Genomic DNA, 15,439 nt, shown 5'->3' on the forward strand with positions numbered 1-15,439 from the left:
CGTGTGCCCTGTCCGTAAACATGCTGGCATGTATCCCCACACACGTGCATGTATTCACCTGAACTACGACCTGCCCAGCACGTCTGTTATGCCTCCGGTGCCGGCACTGTCCCGGCCCTGCGACGCAGCCCAGACCAGGAGCCTCGTGGCGGTAGGGGCTGATGCGGGCCAGGCCAGGGGGCCATACGCCTGACAGCAGCTGGCGGGGCGCAGGGCAGGGCCCTTGTGGGTGGGGCTGCTTGATCAGGTGGTCAGAGGCCCCCAGCTGGGGGGCATTCATAGGGTGTCTGAGGAAGGGCACTTGCATCACAGGGATTGGCAGCACAAAAGCCTGCTGTCCTGGAGGGTCCTTAGTGTAGCCAAGAAGCAGCTGGAGCAGAGGACAGAGGGAGGGGATGGGCAGCAGGGGAGGGCAGGCCAGGTCAGGGCTGGGGCTTTGCTGGAGGGAGAGGGTGGCCCAGATGGGGTGGAGGAAGGGCCCGTGCATACAGGGATTATGGCACCTGGGCTGCCGTGCGGGGAGACGAAGGGGCCTGAGCAGGGTATTAAAATAGAGTGCTGACTGGGTTAAGGGGCACCCTCAAATTCACAAGCACTGGAAACTTGCAATGTGACCTTATCTGGAAATAGGGTCTTTGCCAATGAATTAGAGAGTGAAGCGGGAGGGAGAGGAGACCAGGGAGGAGACGGCCACCCCGCCCGGGAGGCCCCGCCAGGCACTGAGCCCACCGCCTGCATGGGAACAGAGGGCCAAGGGCACAGAGAAGAAATCTCAGGGAAAGGCTGGCGGCTGGAGCTTCTGGGAGATGAAATCAGTGGGGGAGGGACGACGCTGGGACAGAAACACCACGCAGAGGAAGAGGTAAAGCCAGGCAAGGAAACAACGCGGGGCTGTGCCAGCCCCCAGGGAGCGAGGGCCCCACGGAGACGGCCAAGCGCCTGGCCCCACAGCCCATGCCCTGCTGGCCTGACACAGACCCAGGCCACCCGGTGCGGCCGTGGGGAGGGCACAGGGAGGGGGACATAAGAAAGCAAAGTCCCGTCCAGGGGCCAGAGGTCAACAGGTGGCGCCCCGGGCTGATCAAGGAAGCAAGAGTTGCTGAGACTTTGGAGCAGATCACTGAGCGGGAACGGCCAGAAGAGGTGGGCCCGGCTGAGGCGGGGCCTGGGGAGCGGACACGGCTCTTGCTTGGCATCCACCCACCCGTCAAATAGTCTTCAAACTAAAAGAAACCTAAACGCACCTGACATCAGCCACCACGCACTCGCTCATTCCATAAATACGTACTGGTGCCCCCTTGGGGTCAGGTCCTGAGGCTGCTGGGGGCACAGTCGAGAACAGGACAGAGCCCCTGCCCTCTGTGGCACCCCTTCTGGGTCAGCCACGCGAGGCATCTTGAGCGTCTCCCCTCTGAAGAGCACACGTGGTGGGCGCCCAGCAAGCAAGATGAAAGGCCATGGATAATTAATGCTGCTCTTCGCGGTGGCCTGAGAGAGAGCAAATACATGCAAAACCCATCTCTGGTTTCCAGAACACAAGGACCTCTGAAATTACAAGGCATTCAAATAAAGCTTCAGGTAAAGGACTCTTGTTCTAGTTGCAGATCTGATGTCAGATCAAAACGGAATTGCTCCTGAAAGCTCAGGCGCTGGCTTATTATTCGAGGTTTGCCCAACCCCCGTGTGTGTGGAAAAGACACTGGCCTAAGTGCACCCAGAGGCCCAGCTGCCTCCGGACCCTGAGGCCGATCCCCAAAGGGCCCCGGGCCCCTTCTCCACTCGTCCCTTAGGCCCTCAGGGACACATCAGATGCATCAGACTTTATTTGGGGGGAAAAAAAGTTCCAGGCCATTTTGCCGGATGAGCAGGCTAGGAGCAGCTGCGCCGTCCTCACGGGGCACCTGCAGTCAGGGGACGCTGGGGGCGCGGGCGCGGCTCCCATCGACACCTAGAAGCACAAACCTGAGACACTGGCTACCCTGGGGGACGGCGCTGCCATGCCCCACCCGCAGTCCGCAGTTAATAACCCGTTCGTGTGTACTAAGCGGGTCAGAAGCCACACGTCCCCGGGTTGGATACCGGGAGCAGTCGTGAAGCTCGGCTCCCAAAGAGCATGGCGCCGCCTGGGACAACAGGGTGGGTGTCACCCTCACTGCTTCCCTCAGACGGCGGCATCTGAGGATTGCACCTGCTCCTTCACCACAGGGCGCCTGCAAATGCTTTCCCTCCCCCGGCCCTCGCGCAGCAGAGCATCCCCGCCAAACTGCGCTCACGGGGCGTGTTGACAGCCGTGGAATCAAGGGCCCACCTCTGCGACAGCTGCCGCCACCCAAGGGTCCGCAGGGAACACCAGCTCCCATCCACCGTGTGCACTTGGCAGCATCTGGCGACGTGAGGCAGAGTGTGGTCCCTGCTCATCAGGGGCCAATTAACACAGACGAGCCCATCGTAGCATGTCAGTCGCATGCAGGCGGGCGCGGGAAGCACCGGGAACAGACGGGCGGGTGCGTGAGCGTCCGCCGCCCCAAGGTCCCAGGCCCAGGGCAGGGGGGCGCATTGGTGGGGAGCCCTGAGCTGGTGGGAAGGCCGCTGCACCAAGGCCTCTGATTCTTTGGGGCTCCTTCCTTATCTCCAGTCACAGTCAGCCTGCCCAGGCACTGCCCATGCCACCTCCCAGCCTACCACCTCCGCTACCACCGGAGAGGCTGGCGGCCCCGCTCCAGCTCCGCGGCCACGTGGTCATCGTGCAGCTCCTTCAGATGCAGCAGCAGCCCCTCCAGGTTCTCCCCAGTGGCCGCTGACAGGGCGATGGCCTCTCGGCCTAGGCGGGCCTGCAGCTGGGGCAGCCGGGCTCTGGCCTGAGGGAGGTCGACCTTGTTCGCCACGACGGCATGGGGTCTCTCGGACAGGCCTTCCCTGTACTGTTCTAGCTCGTACTTCAGGTCATCCAGCTGCGTCCACGGCTCTGGCACCGAGAGGTCCAGCACGAACAGGAGGAAGGGGCAGCGCTCAATGTGCCTCAGGAAGGTCAAGCCCAGGCCCCGGTTCTGGTGGGCTCCGCGGACAATGCCCGGGATGTCGGCCACTGCGGAGGAGAAGAGCAGACGGTCCAGGAGGGGAACCTGAGACCTCTAAGTTCTGATCCTCTCCTTCCAAGGAACACCTTGCAAGTGAAGTCGTTCAATTTACTGCCTCAGTGATGCATCAGGCCAATTGCCATCTGAGGCATTACAGCTTTCAGCTTTGCTAATGCTTTGAAATATCTGGTTGACAGGCATGATGACAGATCAGTCTAATAAGAACTACTTAACACATTGCAGTCTTTCTGGCTTCAAAAATGATTCAAAAAAGGGGAAAACGGCTTCCTGTACTCTATTAATAATCTGATTACCGATAGAAACGATAGAGTCTTCTGCAAGTATAAAGTGCTACACAAATCACGTCGCCAGCAGGCTATTTTTAATGGGTACATTATCTTCTGGAAAGTTTTCTTCTCTCAAAATGGTACAGGGAAAGCTTTTTAAATCACACGTTGTCCACATGACTGACGGTGCCGAGTTCCCCGTAGATGAAAGAGAAGAATAGAGGTGGTGAAAAGGAATAATTTCCTCAGGTTTGAAATTTAAACTCCAATTCCTGCACTGCCACTAACAGACGCCTGGGGGAGAGGGTGGGAAGCAAACCTAAAGCCTGATTCTGATAAAGAACTACAGTTTTCAAATGAAGAAAACAACGCTACACGCAAGAGTTACATAAGCATTGCTCTGAACCCCATCGTCGCCCTGACCCTCTGAGAGGCCCTGGCGTCCTACCTGCTATTTGCTGGTGGTCCTCGCAGTGAACAACCCCCACATGCGGGTTCAGGGTGGTGAATGGGTAGGAGGCCACAGTGGGCCTTGCGTTGGAAATGGCCCGGAGAAGCGAGGATTTCCCTGCGTTGGGGAATCCGACCTGGAAGAGAGTGGGGACGGCCAAGGTCGGGGGTCTTGGGTCGGGAACCGGGGACGAGGGACAGCAGGGCTCCTGACGAAGCCAACAGGCTCCGATGGGAGAAAGTGGGCTGCCCGGCCGCCGCCCTCCTGGCATGTCCCCCAGCATCCTCCCGCCGGGGCTTCAGGTGACACCCACCAGCCCAGCGTGTGCCACCGTTTTGAGCTCCAGGAAGAGGACCCGCTCCTGACCCGGCTGTCCGGGGGTACAAGTCGTGGGCGCTCGGTTGCTGTTGGCCAGGAAAAAGCGGTTGCCCTTCCCGCCTGCCCCGCCCAGTGCTGCGATGAACTCATCACCCGGGTGCGAGAGGTCAGCCAGGACTTTGTTTCCCTCCTTCACCAAAGTGCCCACAGGGACCTGAAAAATAACAAGCGCTTATAGGGGCAGCATGAGAAGGGGGGCACAACTAAGCTCCACAAAGGGACAAAGGACCTGGGAAAGGGCCCAGCCCTAAAGGGCTTGAGAGGCTGACTGCACTGCAGGCAAACTGCATAAATGGTTTTTCCCAACAGTGCGTCTAAAGCATCAGGGTGAACAAAAGCATCTGGAAAACGAGAGTGATGCTGAAAGCACAAACTCTCCACTCACAGGGAGGTGCCCGAGAGGGTAGGTGGGGGCAGATCACGGGGCTGGAGACAGCGGGGGAGACCTGCGGGCCCCACGGGGCTGGAGACAGCGGGGGAGACCTGCGGGCCCCTCGCTGTAAATATAATCGTCTCATGACTTTCTGAACAGGTGACACATTCACACGGTATGAAATCAGCACAGAGTCCCCGTCCAGGGTTGCTTCATGGAGGACGGGGCCCCTCTGGACCACTCGGCAGGACCTGGGAGCTTGATGGTCCAGATGGCCTACCTGGATGTAGAGGACGGCGCCGCTTCGCCCAAAGCAGTTCTTCCTGCCGCCGGCTCCTCCGTCAAAGCCCTGGTACTGAGACAGGACTGAGGACAGGGACTTGACTTGCCGGTCAACTGGAAGTCAGAGCGAGAAGCGTCATCTCCCTCTGTGTCAAAGGCAGACCCATCTCATGTTGTTAAGTTTCTTTTGTTCAGATTCAGAACGTTAAGAATGCACCTGGGACGGGACTTCCCTGGTGGCACAGTGGTTAAGAATCCACCTGCCAATGCAGGGGACACGGGTTCGAGCCCTGGTCCGGGAAGATCCCACATGTCATGGAGCAACGAAGCCCGTGTGCCACAACTACTGAGCCTGCGCTCTAGAGCCCCTAAGCCACAACTACTGAACCCACGCGCCACAACTACTGAAGTCCAGGTGCCTAGAGCCCATGCTCCGCAACAAGAGAAGCCACTGCAATGAGAAGCCTGCGCACCACAACAAAGAGTAGCCCCTGCTCGCCGCAACTAGAGAAAACCCACGTGCAACCACAAAGACCCAACACAGCCAAAAATAAATAAATAAATAATAAAATAAAAATGAAAAAGAAATCTAAAGAATGCACCTGGGACCATGGAATAAAGTTGTGGCAAAAGTCGCTAAACTAGCAATGTGATTTTTTTTTTTTTTTTTTTTTTTGCGGTACGCGGGCCTCTCACTGTTGTGGCCTCTCCCGTTGCGGAGCACAGGCTCTGGACGCACAGGCTCAGCGGCCATGGCTCACGGGTCCAGCCGCTCCGCGGCACGTGGGATCTTCCCGGACCGGGGCACGAACCCGTGTCCCCTGCATCAGCAGGCAGACTCTCAACCACTGCGCCACCAGGGAAGCCCGCAATGTGATTTTTTGAAAAATTTAATTCCCTATTTTCTTTCAAAAAATACTACAATTTTCAAACAATTCAAAATTACCCATAATGTCACCATCATCTTGAAAACAGCTGTACTTACTATGCTGTGAATGGCTACTGAGGGGACTAGTTTGCTAATATTTGTGCTCCATGTGTGTCAGGGCAATCAGTACCCTTTCAGCACTTGACTGAGATAGTAACAGATTAACCCTTTGACAGACTGTACCAGAATGTTAGACTCCCTGACAGTAAACTGTCTTTGTGTTCCTGAAATAAAAAAAAACAAAACCATCAAAGTTGGTTTTGGGTGGATTATCTAAATGTGAACATCCACATAATTTAATAAAATGATGTCTACAGGTCAATTTTTGAATCCAACTTCCTGTTAGGATAAGAAGGTGAAAACTCCCCACCCCGGAGGTGCGCAGACACAGCACAGCGTGTTTCCCCGGGCTGCCCCTCGGGACACCTGCCTCTCAGGATGACGTGGCCGCCGTAGCCTCCGTCGCCACCATCGGGGCCTCCAAACTCCTTCCGGGGCTCACTGTGGAAGCAGCTCACCCCGTCACCTCCGCGTCCCCCTCGGACAAGCACTCGGCGATGGTCCACAAAATGCCTTTTCTGTAGAGAGCACACAGAGGCCTGTCGTTAACTCTGCAGTCCTCCCAAGGACCAAGCAGTCATTTGTAATGTACCTTTTCTACCCATGACAGGCTTTAAAATTAGAAGCTAATGATATTAATACTGCTAATCACGCCTAAGATGCAAATATAAGAAAGAGCTCCCACAAGTCACTGCTATTTGTAGGCAAATGTAAATCAACACGCAGAGGTTAAAAGTGCTCAGCGTGGAATACACACCCCAGTCACGAACTCCACGCTAAAAACCTAAATAAAACGCAGTTTAGGAGATACTCCTTAAATAAAGCGTCTTCCCAGCTTTTTCAAATAGAAACACGTTATTGAAATAACAGGTCTTTAAAAAAAAAAGAAATAACAGGGCTTTACTAATGGAGAGTTCTGCTCCTCAGGACGAGAGAATGAGAGTGACAGTCCCTGGGCCATTATCAGCCTTCCAACTAAGAACAGAAGTCTTCTGTGGCTGACTGAACAGGGCTCCTTTTTTAAATGTGGTGATGCAGACAGAGCCCTTATCAGAGAGCAAGTTTTTCTCTAGGTCCCTAAGAGAGACACAACCTACCTAAAGAATCAGAACTAACTAACCAGGTTAACATATATATATATATATATATATATATATATATATACACACACACACACACACATATATATATATATTTTTAACATTTATTTATTCGGCTGCGCCAGGTCTTAGCTGTGGCACACGGGATCTTCGTTGTGGCATACGGGATCTTCGTTGCAGCGTGCGGGATCTAGTTCCCTGACCAGGGATCAAACCTGAGCCCCTGCATTGGGAGCGCAGAGCTTTAACCACCAGGGAAGTCCCCTAACCAGGTTAATATTTAATAAACGTTTGCTCACAGGACAAGATGTCCAGCTGCCCGAGGTGCCAGGGTGCAGTGTTGAGGACGCCACTCCCAGCCCAGCCGTCCTGTCCCGAGGAGCCCACCTGCTCCCCGCACATGTGCACAGGCTGACGTGGCCGCCCACACGGCCCCTCCATGGGGACCAGGGCATCTGCATTTCCATCCACTACTCCATAAGCAGATCTTTTTTTAAAGGAAAATACAGAAATACTTTATGATGCTCTGGCACCACCACATGGAAAAACCATGAATTACTGTTTCAAAAACACAATGTACAATTTTGAACATAATGGAAATCAACCCCAATGGGAAAAAAGCACAACTAAGGAGTATCGTACAGAAGATAAAACTTAAGAGTCAATGTTTACATTCTGGGGAGGAGACAAAACCACGTGAAAACTTGATATATCTGAGTGCACACGCTGACTGCCAAAGTAATTTTCCACAAGAAGTATTGTTTGCCCTATGAGCCTTAATTGGAACCCGCACTTGGGAGGAAACAAAGTGGATTATAAACATGTGTATTCTTGAATTTAATTAAAGATCATTCATGTTTTAAACAGGTTTTGATAAACAGAATAAAAAAACATGTAAGACTTGGAGAACTATAAAACTAAAGGTATATGTCCCCGGTCCCCACACCCCCATGCCATAAATTAAGAACTATTCACATGTACCTAAGAATATATATAGTACATATCTCAGACACACAGGCTAATGATACATAAGCCCCAGGCACCCTCCTGGCGAAGGGAGCGAACACGGTCATCACTTCTGGCACGCTGGGCACTGCCCCGGGTCCGTTGCAGTTTTAGGCCAGCCCAGTATTTGGTACCCGCAGGCCTTCATCTCACGTCCTCATTTCCAAGGATAAACAAAGACAAGACAACAAGAGCTCAAAACAACGCCCTGTGCCTTCAGAGGGGAAACGGCAGTCAAATTCCTTCAAGGTTAGAAGCCTCACCAGTTTTTTCTCTGAGAGCAGCTTCTTCCTGGGGGGTTCCTGGTGCTTGGTGCAGTCCGCACAGCTGACCGAGAGCAGCCTGGGAGAAGCATGCTGGGGAAGGAACCGCCCGGGCCTGGGAAACACTCGTGCCAATGGTGTCCAGCACCCCACGCCCTCCAACACCGGCCAGGATCTTGCTGAGAAAAGCCTCCAACGTATCATGGCTCCTTAACAAAAGGCAAACTGGCAAAATAAGACATCTGGTTTAAACCTGAACATGAAACCGAAACTAAAGAGGTGTGAGCATCTGGTACAGGAGAATGCGGGTGTTTCTGAAACAAATAAATGAACCAGTGAATGACTTTCTTACCTCACTCACCACTTTCCACCCCGAGTCATGCCCTATTAGCCTATATGCTACTTGGAGGGAGTTCCCTGGCGGCCTAGCAGTTGGGACTCTGGGCTTTCACTGCCGGAGGTCCGGGTTCGATCCCTGGTCAGGGAACTGAGATCCCGCAAGCTGCACAGTGCAGCGAAAACAAGTCTCCTTAGCCTATATGCTACTTGGGGGAAAGATCTGTGTACAAAGGATTAAATCATTACATCTCTTGCAACTCTGGAATATACTCCCTATAGAATAGCAAATACCTGCTAAATGAAAATATTAAAAAGGAAATCTCAGCCTCAAATCCAAATTTCTTAAAAATAAAAACACCCATTTACTCAGATGCTATGGTGTTATCCTGCAGTTTAAAATGGTCCAACTGGAACACAGTGGGATATTTCCTATGGGTGCAGTGGGTAAGCCGCCAGACTCTGCACAAGGACCTCTGCCCCTTTCCCCCAGGGTGACCTAGGACGGTTCACTCATCTGGCGACGGACCAGGCTGGGAGGGGCAGGAGGCACGACAGCAGTACCTGGCCCATGTGAAAACTCAGTAAGCGTGAGCTACTTTTCATTAACTAAGAGCTGTTTACACCGCTGCTCGTTCATTAAACAGCTCGTGACAATTATATATCTTGTAGGTGCTGAGGGTCAACGCGAGGAATCTCAGGCCCAGCCCTCCAGGAGACGACAGCCCCTCCCCATCCACTGTTCTGAACATCACCCACTTCCAATGTCCCCGCTTCACAGGCACACGTGTGCCACATAAAAGGAAACCACTGAGGCTTTCCTCCCATTGTTAAGTACGAACTACACATACAGAAGGGATATAAATGTACACGCATTATTTTAAAAATAATCATAAAGCCACCACGTGCGCAACACAGCAGGCGAGGACACAGGGCTCGCCTTTTCCATTGAAGCCCCTCCTGTACCTCCTGCTCCACACCTCCTGACCCTTCTGAAAAGGAAATACTTCCTTGGTGGGAGCTATTCCCTCCGCATGGCACTGAAAAGCTTTGCTTTTTGTTCGGAAACAATCAGGTACAGAAAAGTTCAAAGGAGAGTCCGTGAATCACTTGAGGGTGAGCGGCCGACCTGACACCCAACCCCCAACCCCCGGGACACGGCAGTGTGGCTCCCTGTGGACAGAGGCACCCCCTACGGAACCGGGGGGATGGCCTTTGAAACCGGGCCACCAGCCACGCCCAGACCCCCAGCTTTGGCTAATGGTCCCTATAGCGGCTCCCACAGCAAAGGGTCCAGCTCAGAACCACGAGCTGCGTTTTGCTGCCACGTCTCTGCAGCCCCTCCCTGACTCTCGTGCCCCTGACACCTGGAAGGTCACAGGCCAGCTGTTCTGCAGCGTGTCCTCGTTTTCCCTCTGACGGACGTCCCTTTGTGACGAGCCGCGGGCAATGCACCTTTGGCAGGAATTTCACACGAGTCAGGGGCCTTGCTCACCCTGCACACGGAGCTCCAGCGCAGGGGGGCCCTGCCCGCTTCCCTGCGTCGGGGCGCCCCTCTCTCCCTGTGTAGTTACGAGGACCTCGGGGGAGGTGGTCTGAGACTGTGCAAATCCCGTTCCTCATAAACTGTCCATTTACTCATTTTTATGTGCTCAGTTTCCTATTTTATTCAGTTAGCTACACTGTTACTATCATTTACTTCAATGCTCAAATTGTCTCTGGTTTGGGCAGTGGCAGCCCATCCCTTGGCTTTGGTGTCCTTCTGACACGTGCCCCTCAACCTGTGAGCGCTCCCTGCTTCCTGCCACAAAATGTTCCACGCTCACCGGGTACTTTCCCTGGTTGACCCTGAAATCAGCCTTTACTCCAAGGAGCCCTGGTTCTTTTAGTGGAGAATGGTATTTAGAAGGCCACCTGTATGCTGGGGGTGCTCAGGGGTCCTGGGGTGGTGCTGCTCGTGGGTCCTCTCCGTGGACAGAGCAGACGAAGGTAAACGCATCCACACACAACACTCACATCTGTAGTCACTGCTACACCGATCCACCCACAGTTTTAGAGCAGCATCTTTTGAAAACCATGGGTTCACACCTATAATCCCAATTCCAGTTCAACACCATAAGGTTCTAATTTTCTCCTTCTGTCTTTGCAAGTCCATCCTCTGACTGTCAGAGTCCCGGCTCCCTTACCCGCAGTATGTTTACTCACCCAACCTCGACAGTAACCAAACCTTCACCTCCTGACGTAGGTGCTCTCCCCTTCCACTGGGCCGCCCCTCCATGGGGACACCCTCCTCCTGTTATCTTCCTGTTAATGTATTGTCCTAAATACACCTTTATTTCAGAATGATTTTAGATTTACAGAAAAGGTGATATTCCCATATACATCTTATCCAGTTTCCCCTAATATTAGCATCTTACATGACCAGGGTACACTTGTCAAAACTAAGAAACCAACCCTGCTATGTTATTATTAATTAAACTCAGGATGGCATTTGGATTTCACGTTTCCCTGTGAATATCCTTTTTCTGTTCCAAGATCCCACACTGCATTAAGCCCTCTTAAAAGATATTTTTAAAGTGCTAAAAGAAAAAAAGTCCCACCCAGCATTACTACACAGCCTGTGAAAATATCCTTCAGGGAGGGAAGTGAAGTAAGACACGCTGGGTGGTGGGAGACACTGTCTCCACAAGCAGTACCCCAGAAAGAAAATGACACCACAGGGAAACCCCAACCTTTAGGAATGAGGAGACAGCAACAGAGATGGTAAGTATAAAAGACTGTTTTCTGGGGACTTTCCTGGTGGCGCAGTGGCTAAGAATCCACCTGCCAGTGCAGGGGACACGGGTTCAATCCCTGGTCTAGGACAATCCCACATGCCGCAGAGCAACTAAGCCCGTGTGCCACAACTACTGAGCCCACGCACCACAACTACTGAAGCCCACGCGCCTAGAGCCCGTGCTCCACAACCAGAGAAGCCACGGCAATGAGAAGCCCACGCACCACAACAAAGAGTAGCCCCCGCTCGCCGCAACTAGAGAAAAGCCCGCGTGCAGCAACGAAGACCCAACGCAGCCAATAAATAAGTAAATGAATAAAAGTACCTATCCTTTAAAAAAAAAAAAAAAGACTATTTTTTTCCTTGTAAGAGTTTTAAAATATGTATGACTGTAGAAGGAAAATTATAACACTGTCCAGTGGGTTTCCCATGCATGCAGAGGTGACTGCAAGGTTTCCACATTTCTGTGAAGTGGCACAAGTCTTAAGTCTAAGTGGATCATGAAAGGTTAGGTATGTGCATTGTAATCTCCAGAGCAACCACTAAAATGTATTTCAGAGATATATCCAAAGGCCAATAAGTAGATGAAATGGAATGCTAAAAGTCTTTCCGATAACTCAAAAGAAAGGGGACAGCAGAACAAAGAAGAGGGACAAAGGGAAAACAAATAATAAAATGGTACCCTAAACCTAACCATACACGTAACTCAGACAAAACAGACTTCCAGAAAAAGAGCATTTCCTAAGATGAACAAAGGCATCTGATAATGACAAACGGAATTAGTCATCAGGAAGGCCTAACAATTAAAAATGTGCGTGATAGGGCTTCCCTGGTGGCGCAGTGGTTGGGAGTCCGCCTGCCGATGCAGGGCACGCGGGTTCGTGTCCCGGTCTGGGAAGATCCCACATGCCGCGGAGCGGCTGGGCCCGTGAGCCATGGCCGCTGAACCTGCGCGTCCGGAGCCTGTGCTCCGCAACGGGAGAGGCCACAGCAGTGAGAGGCCCGTGTACTGCAAAAAATAAAATAAAATAAAATAAAAAAAAATAAAATAAAAAAGAAGCGGTAAAGCTGCAGAAAATATGACTGTCTCCACAGCAAATTCCATTGAAATCTATAAAACAAAGATTAGAATTAATATACAAAGAAGCAAGGTTTTTGTTTTTGTTTTGTCTTGTTTTTTATAAATTTATTTATTTAATTAATTTATTTTTGGCTGCGTTGGGTCTTCATTGCTGTGCACAGGTTTTCTCTAGCTGCGGCGAGCGGGGGTCGCTCCTCGTTGCGGTGCGCCGGAAGAAGCAAGGTTATTGGTTACAAGGTTAATTTGCAAAAGTCAACTGTGTTCTTCTATACTAGCAGCAAACTATAAAATGAAATTAAGACAACAATCCCATTTACAGTGACACCAATTACAAAAGCATCTAGCTTAACAATAAGCTTAACAATAAACATTTAAGACCTCTACCTCACTACTGGCAAGATACTGTTCTAAGTGTTTTCCAGGGATTAATGCATTTAGCTCTCATAACAGCCCTGTAAAGAAAGTACAGATGAGGACACAGAGGCAGAGAGGTGAAGTGACTTACCCAAGGTCACAGATCTCTCAGATGGGAGGAGTGGAGTGTGAAAGCAGGGTGTCAAGGGGGCAAAACCAACCACCCGATCATCAAAGAAGCACACCCACAGCTCAGTCTGTTGGAGAGCTACGCCATCCGTCCCGGCCGGGTTGAAAACCAAGCTTCTGGGCACTGGTAACACGAAACCTGAAAGCGATCAATCAGAGGTGACGATCAGAAAGCCAACCAGAGACCTGAACTCTGAATCTTGCCTAATGTGGAGTACTCCTCCTTTTTACCTCTTCAGTGTGTTTGGAAAAATCTGCTGAACGCGTGCCGTGGCTCTCCCTTGCCACGTGAACAAGTTCACTTTGGTTTCACATGACTATTTGGTCTTTGTTTTCCTTCTAATGCTTTACCTGCTCTGGCCAATAGCCCCATGTGGCTATTAAGTTTAAATTAAGTTAAAAAATTTTAAACGTAAAAATTCAGTCCCTCAGTCACACAAGCCACATTTCAAGTGCTCACAGCCACATGTGGCCAGTGGGTACCACAATGGCCAGCACCCATTAGCACATTTCCACCATTACAGAAAGTTCTACTGGACAGCGCTGGTCTTTATTGTGCAGTGGGAACTCGGATCCCTCCTAGGAGTATCCCTCTTCCTGGGCCCAGCAGAGCAGAGTACAAAAGGTGGGACGGTGGTGAAAGCTGAGGGCCCAGAGTCAATCAGACTTCATGATTACAGGATGGGGGCTTTTAAAAATGCTGGAAGGGCGCTCAATACACGGCAAGGGCTCCACTTTGTTCTGTAAAGTGTTAAGATCAGTTATACTGGTCCATACACATTATTATCTGCCAGGAGCCTCTAAGATCCTCCTACGGAAATTTTTATTTATTTATTTATTTTTTTTGCGGTACGCGGGCCTCTCACTGTTGTGGCCTCTCCCGTTGCGGAGCACAGGCTCCGGACACGCAGGCTCAGCGGCCATGGCTCACGGGCCCAGCCGCTCCGCGGCACGCGGGATCCTCCCGGACCGGGGCACGAACCCGTGTCCCCTGCATCGGCAGGTGGACTCTCAACCACTGCCCCACCAGGGAAGCCCGGAAATTTTAAATTTTATTCCATGGGAATTCCCCGGCGGTCCAGTGGTCAGGACTCTGTGCTCTCACTGCCGAGGGCCCAGGTTCAATCCCTGGTCAGGGAACTAAGACCCCCCAAGCTGCTCGGCCAAAAACAAACAAACAAACAAAAATCCCTTACAACCACCCTGTGAGGGGTGACAGTGCATGCTGGCTTTTTTCCACCTGCTTTTCTAGACCCCTTTTCCACCTGCTCCGTTTCAGAAGCCTACCCTCCATGACCACTCTCAGCTACCTTGCCGTGGGGCGGAGGCTGCAGGGAGGCGCAGGAGGGCTGGATCCCGACTGAAGGTCGACCTCCAGCCAAGGAAGCCCCGTCTATGCTGCTCTCTGCTGGTCCTGGTAACTGGGGTGTCCCCTTATCCTGGGGTGTCCAGGAGCAGAAGCAACTCCACTGTTACTACCGCGTGATAAAAACACTAACTCTGCTGTTTCCCTGCACACTCCGCTTTAAACTGGGCCTTTACAAACCCTCCTTAAAGTATCCTAAAGAGATGGTGCCATACCTTCTGACCCTTACATTTTTTATGCCGTTTTGTTTTGTTTACCACGCTGCCCGGCATGCGGGGTCTCAGTTCCCCGACCGGGGATCGAACGGTGCCCCCTGCAGTGGAAGCGCGGAGTCTTAACGGCTGGACCGCCAGGGAAGAAGCCCCTTTACGCCCACTCTTAAAGCAGTGGAGGCTGAGACTCAGTCTCTCGCGTGCCCAACAGTGTCCTCGCTGCCTGTATTTCACAGCAGGGTTCTTCAAATCAGGGATGTGTACGCGACCACCATCCAAGGGAACCGAGGCAAGGGTCATTTTAAAAGAATCAGTTTTGTGCTCCTTAACTGTGGACACGTTTTCTCTGCTAAAGCATATCTGCCTGGGAACCGACTTGCGTTGAAAAGCGTGATCTCCTTTCCGCTCGTGTCGTGAGAAGGGCCCTCTACAGAAGGAAGCCCCCTCCAGGGAGCTGGCCCGAAGGACACGCCTCCCTCCTCCCGACAGGCCCGCGAGCAGGACAGACCCCGGTGTCCACAGCGGCGCGGACGGCGTACCCGGTGCCGGCCCAGCCCGCCCAGAGCGCCCTCGCAGGAGGACGCCGCTCCTGTGCGAACGCTCACGCTGTTCGGTGCAACCGCGCGCCACAGCAGGTACAGAGCAACATCCGGAAGGAACCGTTTCACACTCAGGACCTCGACCCAAGGGAGTCTCCGGGCCACCCGAGCACGCCCAGGCGCGCTGAGGGGAAGCCGGAAGCCCGGGCCGTGGACGCGAGGGCGCCCCCGGCCGCTATTCGAACTCACCACTCCAGACGGCACGCCACTTCCGGGGCCGGCTCCAGGAGTCACTTCCGGGGCGGGTCCCACCTGCGCAGGACTCCCCAGCGCGCATGTGCGGCGCGGGAGGGGTTGGGAGGGGGGAAAAAAAAGGAGCTGC

General features: G+C 52.7%; 1 protein-coding gene across 8 annotated transcripts; it reads right to left on the bottom strand.

The window, feature by feature from the left end:
- Positions 1 to 1,498: 1,498 nt before the first annotated feature.
- Positions 1,499 to 15,344, bottom strand: MTG2 (mitochondrial ribosome associated GTPase 2). 8 transcript variants are annotated; one of them, XM_029219932.1, is made up of 8 exons: positions 14,536 to 14,658; positions 12,903 to 13,079; positions 8,205 to 8,413; positions 6,207 to 6,354; positions 4,847 to 4,962; positions 4,129 to 4,347; positions 3,813 to 3,951; positions 1,499 to 3,085 (listed from the first exon to the last, which is right to left on the bottom strand). In XM_029219932.1, the coding sequence occupies exons 1-8, from the start codon at positions 14,576 to 14,578 to the stop codon at positions 2,691 to 2,693; spliced, it is 1,446 nt and encodes a 481-aa protein (XP_029075765.1). In that variant the 5' UTR covers positions 14,579 to 14,658; the 3' UTR covers positions 1,499 to 2,690. The 8 variants fall into 8 exon arrangements, with proteins under 8 accessions (XP_029075765.1, XP_029075767.1, XP_029075773.1 ...); XM_029219934.1 differs by lacking the exon at positions 14,536 to 14,658 and adding an exon at positions 15,307 to 15,344 and having other exon boundaries at positions 1,502 to 3,085; positions 8,205 to 8,429; XM_029219940.1 differs by lacking the exon at positions 14,536 to 14,658 and adding an exon at positions 15,307 to 15,338 and having other exon boundaries at positions 1,502 to 3,085.
- Positions 15,345 to 15,439: the final 95 nt, after the last annotated feature.

The sequence above is a fragment of the Monodon monoceros genome, unplaced genomic scaffold, assembly GCF_005190385.1.
Source record: "Monodon monoceros isolate NGI ecotype Baffin Bay Population unplaced genomic scaffold, NGI_Narwhal_1 Super_Scaffold_13, whole genome shotgun sequence".
Taxonomy (NCBI): domain Eukaryota; kingdom Metazoa; phylum Chordata; class Mammalia; order Artiodactyla; family Monodontidae; genus Monodon; species Monodon monoceros.

Coding starts and splice junctions, on each gene's coding strand:
- MTG2 (XM_029219932.1), bottom strand. CDS start 14,578: ATGCCGGGCAGCGTGGTAAACAAAACAAAACGGCATAAAAAAT. Junction 13,080..14,535: donor AACAAAACGGCATAAAAAAT/GTAAGGGTCAGA, acceptor GATCGCTTTCAG/GTTTCGTGTTACCAGTGCCC. Junction 6,355..8,204: donor TGCTCTCAGAGAAAAAACTG/GTGAGGCTTCTA, acceptor TGCTCTCTACAG/AAAAGGCATTTTGTGGACCA.